General features: G+C 40.2%; 1 protein-coding gene across 1 annotated transcript; it reads right to left on the bottom strand.

Annotated features, from left to right (window-relative positions):
* Positions 1 to 520: 520 nt before the first annotated feature.
* Positions 521 to 8,588, bottom strand: LOC131335977 (uncharacterized). Its single transcript, XM_058371564.1, has 4 exons — positions 8,050 to 8,588; positions 7,082 to 7,952; positions 6,377 to 6,543; positions 521 to 1,142 (listed from the first exon to the last, which is right to left on the bottom strand). Exons 1-4 carry the CDS (start codon positions 8,265 to 8,267, stop codon positions 935 to 937), a joined length of 1,464 nt encoding a protein of 487 aa, XP_058227547.1. The 5' UTR covers positions 8,268 to 8,588; the 3' UTR covers positions 521 to 934.
* Positions 8,589 to 15,168: the final 6,580 nt, after the last annotated feature.

Below are 15,168 nucleotides of genomic sequence, written 5' to 3'. Positions count from 1 at the left end.
TTGCAGAAATGACTTTTCACCAATTGAAGGTGGTGATGTCAACTACCCCTCTTCTTGCACTACCTAACCACACCAAGACCTTTGTGCTGGAGTGTGATTCTTCTGGAAGGGGAATATGAGCAGTACTCATGCAACAAGGGCAACCCATAGCCTTTCGCAGCAAGGCCTTGTCTCCAAAAACCTTGGGTTTGTCTACCTACGATAGGAATTATTGGTTGAGGTGTTAAGCGTGTGAGCAAATGGAGGCACTACCTCCTAGGAAGACACTTCCATAATTAGGACTGATCTCAAAGCCTTAAATTCTTATCGGAACAGAGAGAGACCACTCTTGTGCAGCAAAAATGGCTTCGTCTATGAGAGCACTTTCAAAAGTGGAAAAGAAAACAAGGCTATAGATGCTTTATCTAGAGAAGAAGAGGATACAAAATTGGGCAGTGATGATGCTGCAGATACAAGGACGGTCGGCACCAAAAGAGAAAGGCCTCAGCAATGCAACAATTACATCTGGTCATATTTCTTAAGTCAGTCAAAAGGTCAGCGATATGATTGTAGGTTGCAAGGATCTCCAAAATTTCGTTGTAAGGAGACTCTTATGTAAATATTCATCCGCCCAGAAGTTATTTACGTCCGCCTACGATTTATTGGTTGTCCTTACAAACATATTTCCCCCTTTTCTTTCTCGAAGGGGATGAGCATTCATTCGTGCTAACATTGCACCAAGCCCCCTATCTATAACTACATAGTTTTGACAAGGGATGGTTCAAATTATTCCGTGTAAAGCCATGATCATTTTCCTATCAACTTCGACAAGTAGCATGGCCGAATGGATTCCTGTTCTGGGTTCCAGAAGCTGAAAATGACCATTCAACTACTTTGTATCAACGTTGCTCTCCCATGGAAACAAGAAACTCCCTTGTACCCATCATTTAAAGCCCTAATCACCAGTTAAAGCACGCGGCCTATGCTCGATTGTAAACAGAGACATCCCAGTTTGTGAAATAGCTCTTACAAAAGCCATGTTAGCAGTTAAGGTTGGAGCTCGCCATTGATCTCCCGTGCCAAAACAAACCTTGTTCTTGAAGGCCAGCTTTCTGGTGTTTGGAAGGCTCATCATGCGGGCTGATGGACTGTCAGGCACAACCCTGCACCAAACATAAATAAGCATAAAGATTGTCAAGTACCATCCGAAATGAATGTGTCACCTATGCATCTTGATTTTTAGTATTAGGATTAAATCAATAATGAGCCTGTAGACAGCGACAAAACAAGTAGTCAACTCAAATTGTCCAGTTTGCCGCATACATATTAGAACTGGCAATCTTCACCCCAACCCAATTCTCCGCCCATGTAAAACCCATCCAAACTGACCTATTTATTTAGGAAATTCTAATAGGGTCATATTGGACCAGCCTGTTTATAAATGGGTTGGAGATGGGGGCTCTACATGGGGTAATAATTTTTTTCCGCGGTTCATGAAAAGGGGAATTAGCTATGGCTGGTCATTTTGGAGCCTACTGAGTCAACTCTCGCTTTGAAGACACAAAAGACAAGTTTGGAAGCACCAAAGGCACTGTACCCTTGAGAATCAATGGAGTTCAGCTCTAGTCAAACACATCAAGGCAATTTATTTGGGTCAAAAGTGTGTTCATGGGTATTGATGAGCTGTATACAAGCCACCCATAACCAACCCATTCAATCTTGACCCATATCCACCCCGTCCATATCCAACCCGTGACCCGTATCGGACCGCCCAATTCCAACCTAACCCACCCATTTGCCACCTCTACATATATCACCATACAATTTAACTGCTCTACATTTGGGAATACTAGATTAGTGGGTGAATATTGAAAAGAGAAGCAAGAAACGGAAGGGGAGACTGAAAGCTTACCTACATACCATAGACAAGTGATAGGGAGTTCCAAGTAATGCAAGTGCATTACGAGGCTTCCCCAACACAGTGAGAGAGCATGGTGTAGGGTGGTTTATTAGTAGAAAGGCCTACCACCTTTGAGTAGCATGAATTGTTGGACATAAATTGGTTGTACACGTCAGTGTAAATTGTTTAGTACGGAACTTTGTTTTATGGATCTCAATCCAATTGCTCAGAAGAACCATGACAGGTGGATAGTTTTGAGAATTTTTGCATCGGAAAGAGAAAAAAATGAGCTTAACTAATCGACACATAGGGTAAAAAGGAAAGATCTAAACTAACAACCAAAACATTGCATGAGGCCACAACTAATGTTAGAAGAATTCAGCTATCATAGCAGCTAAGATTCAATTGATTTTTTGCAACTTGCAACATAGTTCCATCTCTACTAGATCATAGAAGATATTGACTAAAAGTCGCGTCTGACATAACAGAGATATTTCTATTGATACCCAAAAGAAGGGGGGAAGAGGGACCACCAAACAGATGATATCTGATTCGAGGAAAGCACAGCTGGCAGAGGTTGGAATTCAACAACAGGGGAAACTTCTCTTTACCCCTTGTCGTTTCCCCGGCGCGGGTTATTCCCCTTGTGACTCGAAAATAACCACACAACCTCCTATAGTTTGTGGATTGAAGTGGACCATTAATTTTCAGTCCAAGTAAGCAAAATTTGTTTCAAATGGGCATATTTTGCTAGTGAGGAGGGAAAAAACTAGAGTCAAAGTCAAATCTCAATGTGAGAATGCAACTAGACCCTTATCTCCATCTTTGTGTATCCTGAAAACCCTAACCCTTATTGCACGCCTTGATACAGCCATCCACACCACCACCAGCCATCATCAGACGCCAACCACACATCTGCAGTTTACAAAACCCACCTTAATGTTTTTCCCTCATTTTTTGTATGTTGCCATACTAAAACCAGTCACCATGGTGACCCGTCCATTTCTAGGCACATCCATGACAACACCTACACCTTTTGATACAAAAGTGGCCCAGATTTCCTTCCATTTCACTGTAACAAACACCACTGATCTCACACATAAGGAGGCTTTGTGGGCTGCCCCTTACATCCGATTTGGTATTTGCGGAGGGAAAGATACAAATGAATAAGGATGTACGACAGACGGGCATTTCTGAACTTAAATTGGATCCGCTTTAGATTACTTCACTTTTCACCTACGGAGGATTTTTATCTTTCCTCATTTTTTTACTTGTTTACTCTATAGGATTAGGGAGGGCCTTTTAAGTATTACTTTTCCAAGTCAGTTGTAACCGTGCATGGCACTAAGAGAAAACAAAAAGTCCGAAAACAAAACGCACAGGAAGAAGAAGCCATGCATTGGCATGATTGCAAAACATATAAAGTTTGTGCATGTTCCAAGAAGCTAAGAAACCTACCATTCATGACCTACAACTAATTCCTCAACAAGGCTTCTTACTCCAGACCAGCCAAAAGTTTACCTTACAAATCAGTAGTGTTTTAGTGACATTGACAAATACTTTGCACAGCTTAATCTCATAAGAAGATCAACACATCAGAAAACTAACAGTATGGTTACACCAGGATATGGACCATGCTCATAAGGAACAAACATAAAGTGACAAAACTCTAATATATCGCCATGAAAAAAATTGCAATAAGAACAAAAAAATAACAATCCAATGAAGCTTAGAGAAACAAATATAAAAAAAGTATTACCATATAGGTATTGTGCAACATGGGGTCCTCAAAAGGTGATTATGGGGATTCTGAAGGCATAACATAATTCTTGGAGTTGAAGATTAGGGACTCGCTAAATTTTCGAACGTTACATAGTATTGTTTTTGAAAAAAGAGGACTCAAACTTACTTTGGTACTTTTTATAATTTTAATTTACAGGAGTTCGATTATTTATTAAGCTTTAATGATTGATTTTTGGGGTTATGTTTTGGCAACTTTAACTAGAGTTTCAAGGGATGCCTTTATATAGGCCCAAAATAATGTTTCCTTTTCTTCTAGATTTTTCTTCAAATTCTGTTCCTTTTCAGTTTAGCTCTTTTCATCCAGATCGATACTCCCTTTATGGTTCGAGAATCGATCCCATAATATTGAAGACTACTTGTCAGTTCAAGGGTGAGCTAGAGACTGGAGGACTTTTGGCTATATCAATAAAAAAGGAACAGTCTTACAAGTTTAGAAAAGGATAGGGAAACAATACTTATATGAAGCGTGTCACAAAAAGGAGACAATACTAACATAATTCAAGATCTACTACTTTGAGACATATTGCATACTCTGGGAAACTTAGGAGCTAGTAAGCGATTAACTTCTGTAAGCTCCATAGGTTGAGCTCCTTTTTGGTTTGGCACTTTCATGACCAAAACTCACATTTGCATGTATTCTTTATTATCTAGTTGTACGTTTATTTGATTAATTTTTAGAGCATCTGTACTAGGATGTGGAAAGGAATCTCACATGGGAGTATTTATTTCATGAGTGTGGTAGTTGATTAGTCAAGTGAAACGTACATATGTTTTAACACTTTGGAAGAAGAGGATTTCGCTCAAGCAAAACTGGTTTGCTCAAGCAACAAGGCTGTCTTCACATTTTGGTAAAAAAGGATTTTGCTCAAGCAAAACAAGCGCTCATTGTATAGTTTGATCCTACTTATAAATACCAATCTATTAGGTCATAAAACGTGACCAACATTGAAATAAAAGAGAGGACTCATATTTCTCATCTCCCAACACTTTTGGCAGCTAGGGTTTGTGCACCTTGAAGACTAGTGAAGGTTTAACAATACCTATGCTCTAAAGGATCATCTTCGAGGGGTTTTCTACTACAACACATTATATCTCTACACAAAGCCCTTTCGTGGAGTTCGAAAGGCGATTCATTTGGAAGGCTTGAGGATTCAAGATTCGGTGATCATGCAAAGGTATGATGAACGTGGATTCGGCAAGTAGGTCTTAGGATCCGTGGTGTATATGCGAACACTGAGTAAGAACTACTTGAAATCGTATAATGGTTTTAGTGCATGATTCCTTCCCGTATATCTGGTGTTCTTCTGTTTATTGCTTTCCGGTGTTTGATTGGGTTGATATATCGATTGTGGGTTGATTATTGAAAAAGTTTGAAACATAGCAAATCTATAAACCTGGGAAAGCTAGGGTTTTTCAACTTCGATAATGAGCGAAGTTTTATCACATACCACATTGGAAGCTCAACCATTTTGAGATAAGCATTTGGTAGCATCTAAATCATGTTCGAGGAGGTCCTCGTTCCAGATGGAGCCTCAAGGTTTACTTCCTTACAAAAGAATTCTCTTGGTGGTGATTCCAGTAACTCAACTCAAATGGTAAATATTCTGTAATTGAGGTGTATACAATATTGCAGAATAAGGCAAGGAACCTATAAAAAAACACGATCACTATCTTGTATCCTCCTACTACATGGTTGAAACCAATTGAAAGGGAAAAAATTACCCAAACTCAAGCAAGTCGGACAACACCATCCACCCCCCCCCCCCCCATCCTCTTCTTCCAACCACCACACATACACACACACAGAGACCACCCAACACCACCAAATAGAAGCCCTCTATCTGCAGAACCTAAACAAATCACCTCACCAAGGGACAGAAAAGTATAAACTTTGCTATGGCTCAAGACAAGCCATTCTACACAGAAAGTAAGCCCATTCCATATTCACTAACTAAAGAAAAGCATTTCATTTTTTCCCCCATCTTTTGGGGCAATAACTTACTTCACGGTTTTCAGACGGAGACCTAGATCTCCAACAATAGATTAATCTACTTAAGGGGGAAAGTCAGATTAAATCATGGCATTACGTCATTCAAACGGATTGTGTGTGTTGGTCAACCACATACCCCACAGGAGTTTCACGTGCACACAAAGAGAGGGATTAACCAAGAGTTTGTGAATACTACCAAAGATATCTTTGCGCCTGTGTTGTCCAAGACATTAGAAAACTGAGTTGCATGCTTCTTGTACAAAATTTGATGATCAGTAAAACATCAAATCTGCAACCTACCCCACCTCCTAAATGACAAGTTAGCATGGTATAACAGATAGCATAGGCCATCAATGAAAAAAATCAAAATAATGCTACTGATCTATTGTCTACATTCCAAACCTTTATTGTAAACAAACATCAACTATAGATACTAACAAAGCCAAACCAACAGTTTCAGCCTTCCTCGAATGCGAAGGAAATATCATTGTCAGGAACAAATAGCTGATTGTGACCAAAGCAAAAGTAAATTAATTCCAGAGCCATAAATGAGTAAGAAAATTAAATAATTAATATTCTCATGTTGTTTCATGCATTCTAACATTTATGAACACTCTGACGAAACTAAGCAAACAATACTTAATTGGTACAGTTAAAGATAATAAGCCAAGAATATATCTATGTGAAGAGGAAAAAAAACTCACATGATGCATTTTAGTAAGTGGCCAGCCCTTGACTTCTCATTTTTCCCCCCACACATTAACACTAACTCCTTAAACTCCGAACAAACATGTTCGCAGATCATGCCTCTTTTGCCAGATAACACAGCATCGAGTTCCACATGGATTGGGTTCTGAATTTCAGACATCACCTGGAAGGACATCAAATAAAATATTCATCACCCCTGGACACGGCCACCATAATTAACACATTAGAATGCATAAAGAAAATAACCATGGATTTCATGGTAAAGAAGCAAGAGAGAGAACTCGCATATGCACAAAAGCATGAAGAAAAGGGAAGTTTGTTTGCCTTTGCACTCGTCTTATGACTCTACTTTCTCTTCTCTTTCTTTTTTATGAGGATGACGGCACACTCTCCATCTAATGATAGTATTTTTTTGGAAACATAACCATGGGTTACCCGAAATTTCACTCATGCTTCGCCAATGTTAAAAAGAGTGGGAGAAAAGACCAAGAAATAATTACCCTAGAATGTAGCCATATACAATGAGACACTTGCATACAATGTTCGTAAGTCCAGAAATTTGAGAAGCATAAACATTCACGCACGACCGACTGAAAATAGGTTATACCTACGACAAACACGGGAGGTTGCCCGTGATTATGCTTCCAAAACACAAGCAGATGGCACAGTGTACATATATAAGAATATAACAAAAGATATACCTGCGCAATCACAAACTCATAGTTGCTCTTAAATCTCAGCCTTAATTCTCTCTCAGATGTAGATAGAATTTTCTCCGTATCACCATTACTAATTCCTGATACAAGAGCAATCAAAGCAGTGGTATCAAAGTTTATCATATCACCTTCACCGGAAATGCCTTTTTCTCGAGCGAATTCTGCATCTTTCAAGTCCAAAGGGTGTGGTTTCATCCTTGAAATTAGGGAACAAAAAGAAGCACCTAAATTCAAACCAAGGCACTCTTCTTGGAGGTCTTCTCTTGTACTTATAGCACCCAGGAGTGGATCCTTCAACCCACATTCCATCTTTGGCACAGAATTCCTTGACTGATCCACCTTAATTTCAAGGATGTACGCACTTAGTCTTAATGATCTCTCGTGAATGTAAATCCACCCGTCCTCTAATTCCTCGGAAAAACCAAAGTCAGAAACGGGAAATTCAATCCCGAGCTCAGAGGCGCCAAATTCACGTTCAAGGTTCGTGCGGACACTTTCATCAAGTCCATTTGAGAAGAAAAGGATGATTGAATAAGGTTTTGTTGATGGGACGGAATGGGCAGCTGCATCAACAACTTGTTGTATTCGTGTTCTTAGGCCCTTATTATTTTGACAAGACCCACCATCCCAAGAAACAAACTTGGGGTTTCTAGCAGACACAAGGAACCATACAGGGTTTCCATTAAGGGTACAGACTATATCAACATGTACTGATTTTTTTGCAGTATTGTGCCCCCCATTTTGAAGAGAAGCCAAAGGTGGTGATAGAGAAACCGGCTTACAAACACGTGATACCCCTTTGACAAATGGGTGCTGGAGAATGCGTACAACTGCCTCAAGGTGACCAATGTTGGAACTGCCGTAAAGGAAAAACCAAAAAAACAAACTTTGAGAAATAAAAAATAAAAAAATGATAGAAAGATGGATGTAGGAAGAACGTGTAAGTAACTGACCTGAGAGAAATGGGAAAGGGATGGGAATGGGGAAAACGAGAAAGGAAAGAGAGCTCAGAGTGGGCGAGTCTGAGAAGGGTTCGATTTGGATTTGGTGGTAACGTCGTCGTCGATAGTAATCCATCTATCACCGCTCTGCATCTCTGCTTTGCCCTTTCAATTTCAGTAACACCTCTGCTCCAAGTTTCCTCTGTTTCCCTCAACCTACCCCTCTCCATCCTCTCTCTCTATCTCTCTCTCCAACTCAGGATTTGTTCCCGAGGGAGCACAGGAAACTTTGACAGCCCTTTCGGAGTTTTGGTGAGGAAACAAGGGATCCGGATCCTAAGGATTTGGATTGTGTGAGGGTTTCAATGAGATGGTACAGATCCCCTCAACTCAAAGTCGCAGTGCGTAATCTCTGGCTCTCAGCAGTAGTCTACATCCCCGCCTTCCCCGGTGATTCCATTCCACCGCGCACCACTCCTTCTTCAGCTCTTATGTTTGATTTGTTTCTGGGTCGCCAAAACTAGGGAAGGAATACCAACACACGTTTCCCAAAACTAATACTACTGTACTGGGATTTTGTACGAGAGATGCTGCGTACAGTACACCAAATCACTACGCAATTCACCGTTATATTTTTTATGGAGCCCACTCAAGATTTCACAAAAATACAAAAAAATATCCAAAATTTTTAAAATAATATTTTATGAGGCCCTATAAAAAAAATCAGTTCTAACGGATATCGATAAATATTATTTCTGAGTTCGTATGTCCGAAACTGCGCAGTTGAGCATTTTCGCTCTTATAAATTTAAAAATAATACTTACTGATACCCGTTAGAGCTGATTTTTTACGGGACCCCCTAAAATATTATTTTAAAATTTATGAATATTTTTCTATATTTTTTGTGTGACCCGAAATGAGTCCCATAAAAAATATAGTGAATGGTGTAGTGGTTTAGTGTAGTGTACCTAGACTTGTTGATTTTGTATACCTATCTATGTTTTTTTTTGTTTTTTTTTTCCAATTGGTGGGAGAGATCATTAAATAAAGTCAATTCAACTGCAAGGCTCATTAAGAGAAGAAATAACCCAACAAATACTAAGAAAAAAGAACACCCCATACGCTGGTAAGAAAACTCAAATTTCTAGCCTCCCGATAAGATTCAAGAGTTCTCGCCATGCTAGACCTATCTGTGTTTGCCAAGCAATTGTTTGGACAAAAGTTTGCCATTAATTCCCCCAGCAATAACCCACTTTATCTCTCCAAAGCTCACGAAATTCTCTTGCTCGTGTGATCCCTTTTTGCAATTTCATTTTGTTTCATTCTCTGCGATTTCGATATGTGGATGGCCTGCGAAGAAACGTTATGTCTTCGTCGAAATCCCTCAAACTGAAACGGCATCTTATTATTCTTAAAAAATAAGGGGTGAGAGAATTCCTTTTGTTTTGCATTGTTGGATCTCTTCATTTAATAGGTGACACCGTCTCATTGAAACTCTCACACGATTCTCACAAACAAATTCAAATTCTCGGAGAGATCCTGATAATGTGGGTGATGTGGTTGAGCCCCTCATGCACATGAAATGATTTTGGGTCCGGCTATTTAAAACCCGCAATTTTCTCCATACAACCAAATTTCTTTGTACAACCCACAACACATTTTTACCAACACAATTTACTCGATACAACTCAATAAATTCACTACATTTCCCAACATACCCCTCCTCTTAAAACCCCCTCGACTCTCAGCATAACCTCCACCCCGACCACCACCTCCTCCTCCACTAGGAACAAAAATAGATGACCCATCATCTTCTCCGATCGTTTCCCAATCTTCTTCCATGACACTTAATTGATGGTTTCCCAATCTTCTTCCAATTTGGACTATTTTTGCCTTTCGTTTCTTATTCAACTTTATATGACGCGAAATGAGCACTCTCTATATTCTCATGTTTCAACCTTTCCTCTTCTTTGAACACACATGCTAAGAAGTTCATTGATAGACCATATTTTCTTATGTGTGTTGTAAGAAAGTTTTTTTGACAAACAAGATAATTCAAGTTATATTAATACGGAAAAGAAAAAGGTACAATAAAAATAACAAAAAACAAAAAACAACGAAAAAACACAACAGAACAAAAACTACAATGACGATGTCGGAACCCAGAAGGGTGGAAAGGCCAAGGAAATCACCATGGAATCAAGATAGGAAGCTTATTTCTGTTGCATTAAAGCCACATGTGGACCGAAAGATCAAAGTTGAATCAACTGCACACGCCTTCACCATCGAGGTCGAAGATCTTATAAAACTATCGCCAGGCGGAGCGGTATCACAAACCAAAACCCAGATTAGGTCTATGTAGTCTAACAAAGGAGAGAAAGGGGAGATCTTCCTCAAACATCTCTCTTCCATGAGCCGAGAGAGGAGAAGGAGAGGCTAGAAAGGAAGGATGAGTGAGAGGGGATGTCACGCCCTCGATTTTCAACATAATTAAGTAATACATTTCAATAAAAGAGAAACCTCGCATATCATATACGTTACCCAAAGGAGTTTTCCACCTGTTTAATTCACAAACAAGTCCTTAAGTTTTGGTAATTACAACTTTAGTCAAAAGAAAATTCAATAATAATTATTTACAAAACCATCTTTAAAGAATTGAGATCTTCACAAAGATGACGAAATAACCAGTGATGTCAGCTTCCAAAAGTCTTTTACTGTCAAGCACACAATGCATGCAATCTATTGCCCGGCATTAAAACCTGAAAAGAAAGATTTGGTTGAGCTACACTAGCCCAGTAGAGAATTCTAAGCTCAAGCTATATGTAGTTTGAATGAATCATACACCGAGAATGAATGAGTATGGACAGATACGCCTATAGTACAAGTGACTACCAACAAGCTGCAAATTATCGCCTATGAGTCCTAGACTTCACATCAATGTCACTAGCCGTTTACTTCTTTAACTAGTTATATTATTAAACTCACGTCATTCCACATTTGTCTATCATCAAATCAAAACATCTTATTATTCTTCGTACGGTAGTACAATCTTTCTCGTGTCCACATTGATCTTCATTAAATCCCTTTATTGCAAAACCTTTCTTTTCCTTTAATCCGGTATTTCTCACCAATAATCACTAGGGTCACCTCGGGTCTAGTTCCCTCGAGCGTAGGGTCACCCCGAGTCTTTTCCCTTAATAATAATAATCAGTTGGGGTCACCTCGGGTCTAGTTCCCTCGAGCGCAGGGTCACCCCGAGTCTTTTCCTCCAATAATATGAATCAGTTGGGTCACCTCGGGTCTAGTTCCCTCGAGCGCAGGGTCACCCCGAGTCTTTTCCCTCAATACAACCACTTGGGTCACCTTTTACACTTTTCACAATCGACACCATTTCATAATCAATTTCATCATCCCTTTGACGGTTATACCACTGAATTTTAATTAATCATTACGCGACTCCACAAACGTACATGTTCATGCCTTTTCACTAGTTTACCCATTTGCATCAGACATAGCGTACTAAGCCCGTACGTATAATCCTACCAATCCACCACGTTGATTACATCTCAAACCGTTCCTAACTGTCATCCATGTCAAGACTCTGACTAATTAATTAATACACGCCTTTTTCCTTTAAGTGCACCATAATCCCACACGTCCTCACCGTACCTCTAAGTACATTTCCCGTACCTTCACAAGCCACATATTAACCCACGACTAGACTCTACGATGCCCGATTATTTAGTTTCTATACTCGGAGTCCGTAAAAGCATGTACTAAAGGAATCTAAGAATTTTATGAGTCAAGGGAGAGAACGGATTGCAATACTACTCATCGAATCCCTAGACATGTTCACTCTAGTCCATTGAATGCCACTCTAAGTGAGAAACGAGTAATACTCACCAAAACACTTGGAAAAATGCGTAAACAAACCCATTAGAGTCAATGAAATGCTTCGACATGCGAGTTGAAAGATATAGGGAAGCAGCTGAAAGATACTGCAGCAGCTCAAGAAAGCAGCTGAAACTCTTAATCTCCTACCGGTAGGCAAGCAAGTCCTACCGGTAGAACTTGAAAACAGAAACGCAACCTACCGGTAGGCAAGCAAGTCCTACCGGTAGAACTCGGAAACAATTCGCGCAACCTACCGGTAGGCAAGCAAGTCCTACTGGTAGAACTCGGAAATAATTCGCGCAACCTACCGGTAGGCCTACCGGTTGGCAAGCAAGTCCTACCGGTAGAACTGGAAAACAGAAACGCAACCTACCGGTAGGCAAGCAAGTCCTACCGGTAGAACTCGGAAACAATTCGCGCAACCTACCGGTAGGCCTACCGGTAGGCAAACAAGTCCTACCGGTAGAACTCGAAAACAGAAAGGCCAATACTACAATTCGTGCGTGACCTACCGGTAGGTAAAGAATTCCTACCGGTAGCAGTTAGATGCGTTGAGCAGCTTTTGAGCTGCTGCTATACGTTTGAGCTGGTTGACGAAATTTCTCAATCGTTCTACCGGTAGGTGAAGAGTTCCTCCGGTAGGTGAAGAGTTCCTACCGGTAGGGAATCGATTTTCTGGTAAAGTAACAACGTTCTACCGGTAGAAAGGACGGGCCTACCGGTAGGAATCCAGGAAAGACAGACAATTCTTACAGAAACAACGAATTTCCAATCCAAACTTAAACACGACATTACAAGCACGATTCATGCACCAAATCACTCATAAAACATATAAAGAGAGGTAGAATTCCCTACCTCAAGTCGAGAAGCGAAACCCACGCAAGCTGAGCAAGCCCTAGCTCTCCAAACTTTGAAATAAACTGAATACTCCTCTTCCGAGCAAGACCCACGAGATTCAAGGTTGGAGTCGCGTATAGAAGCCAAAATGGAGGTGGGTTTTGCACCAATTTGGTGGGCTTTGGTGGAGAGGTCGGGAGAGAGAGATGAGAGCCAGAGAGAGACGAGAGAATTAGAGAGAGAGACAGCCGAGAGAAAAAATGAAAAGGGGAAAGTGTTCCCTGAAAATAATAGAGGTGGGGGAAATAATCCCATGCCCTCACACCACACACTCACACATGCACCTCTCATCTATTTACCTTTATATCTTTCTACAAATACGTCATTCTATATATCCACACCGTTTATCTCGACAAGCCGTACAATTATATAAATCAATAATAATAAAAAAAAATAGGCCTAAAATACGGGTCTCTACAGGGGATGAGGAAGGAAGAGAGCAGAAGAGGGGAAAATGGAAGGGGGGAAAGCAGGGGAGGGGGAGGGGGAGGGGGAGGCGGAGGGGTGGGAGGTGGAAACCCACCCCAGGCTCTCTTTCTCTCTCAAACTTAGCAGGAAGAAAATTGAGTATGAAATGAACAAGGAATGAATCACACATCTCAATCTCCAAGGACTTGAGGTGAGCCACGATGTCCCTCATTTCCATAATGCGTTCACTCACATTCCTAGAACTATTGCGTTTCATTCATGATGTAGTAAGGTGTGATGTACTGGATGTATTGTGCTTTAAAAAAAGCCATGATGATGTCTGGCCATAATAATGTCTGTAATAGCCAAAGAGGTCATGATGATGTCTGTAATAATCACCTTCCCCGCAACCTATTCACTGGGGTGTTTGCGAGTGCCCTATCAGAACTAACAAACTGCTCTTCTATAGTCTTCAAGTAGTCCTTTACGTTCTCACATGACGGGATCGAGTTTCATGAGAGGGTTTTCTTGTATCAAATGTGGATCTTTTTAAAACTGTGGGTTACAGCTAAACCCATCTAAGGTGGTTTTCGTTTGAAAATTCTAGTCTAGTTATAACAAATTGCTTTGGTATTTTTACTATTTCCTATAAATTGCTTGGTTAATCAATCTTACAGATCCAAACCAATTTATTTTCCGATGTACCCAAACAGAAAAGATGTAAACCCATCGGCGAAGTAGAAATTTGAGTAGTTTTAAGTTTCTTGATCTGATATTAAAATTTGAGAAAAGTTGGGAAATGTGGGGTGGTGTTCAATATAGATCTCCTCTCTAGATCTCTTGATTTGGATCTGGATTGAGCTCCTTCTACCCAGCCTGACTTTGCAAATTAGAGAACCACATTAGTGCCTAGCTCGCGAAGTCAACCAGTAGACACTCCGATGACTAAGCAAGTCTCAAGGAAAGGTACATGGCCTCTTGGCTTTGGTTTCGAACACCAGCAGTTTCCCGAAAATGCTTCAAGGAAAATTTACTTGGCCACCACAAACCAAAACAAGATCCGACATTGCATAAGAATGAGTAATACCCCAACGTCGTACAAACGAACACACAGTCAAGAAGTAAATGACAAATGTAACGTACAACACTTGTAGCCCATCTTTTTATCCAACAATTTGGGGCCCTAAGCCATGCGGCCCATGCTCAATTCTTTTTTCTTTTTCTTTTTTGCAATTTTGAAGAACTGACGATTTCTCAAACTATATATGTTTTGTTCCTTCAAACGGGGTACTTATATTGTTGAGAGAGATCTCTGGCAAATATATCCCATGGTCTTGCCTGGAATTTTAATGCCCATGTGGGTGATCCCATCTAAACCCAAGCTGAATAATGAACTCGATCGAGAGGTTACTTTTTGCTGCTCTTTTTAGTTTAAGGAACCAAATACTGTCTAGCTAAAGTTGCTCTCATTATCTGTGAAAGGATACTTCAACACCTCTAGCAAGGTTGGACACAAACATACCCTCCTTTTTCCGACTGGGCGTGATACCTTTACATCTACATGTTCAGTGTCCCACACAGCACGATTAGTAAACGCTAGGACAGTGATTTACAGAATGAATATGTGTAACACATTCCTTCATAGTTAATGACAGCTCAAGGGGTCAAATGTCCACTCTTTTGGTTTAGGTGTTTAAGTGATATATTTGGTCACAATTGAAGGGGTGTAAGTAACCCTTGTTCGTTCTTTACTGGTCTTGATCCTCCATCCTGCCAATAGGAACGTTAACCTGAATTTGTTGCTTTTCACACACACACACCCCACCACCACTGCCAAAAATAAAACAAAAGCTACCTCATTCTGAAAGAAATAGAGCAAAAAAAACCCCTTGAAATATTAGGCACACAATCATCAATCTACACGAGAGAGAG

The sequence above is a fragment of the Rhododendron vialii genome, chromosome 8a (assembly GCF_030253575.1).
Source record: "Rhododendron vialii isolate Sample 1 chromosome 8a, ASM3025357v1".
NCBI classification, from domain to species: domain Eukaryota; kingdom Viridiplantae; phylum Streptophyta; class Magnoliopsida; order Ericales; family Ericaceae; genus Rhododendron; species Rhododendron vialii.
Note: the sequence above shows the minus strand (reverse complement) of the source record. Positions and strands in the feature narration are given on the sequence as shown.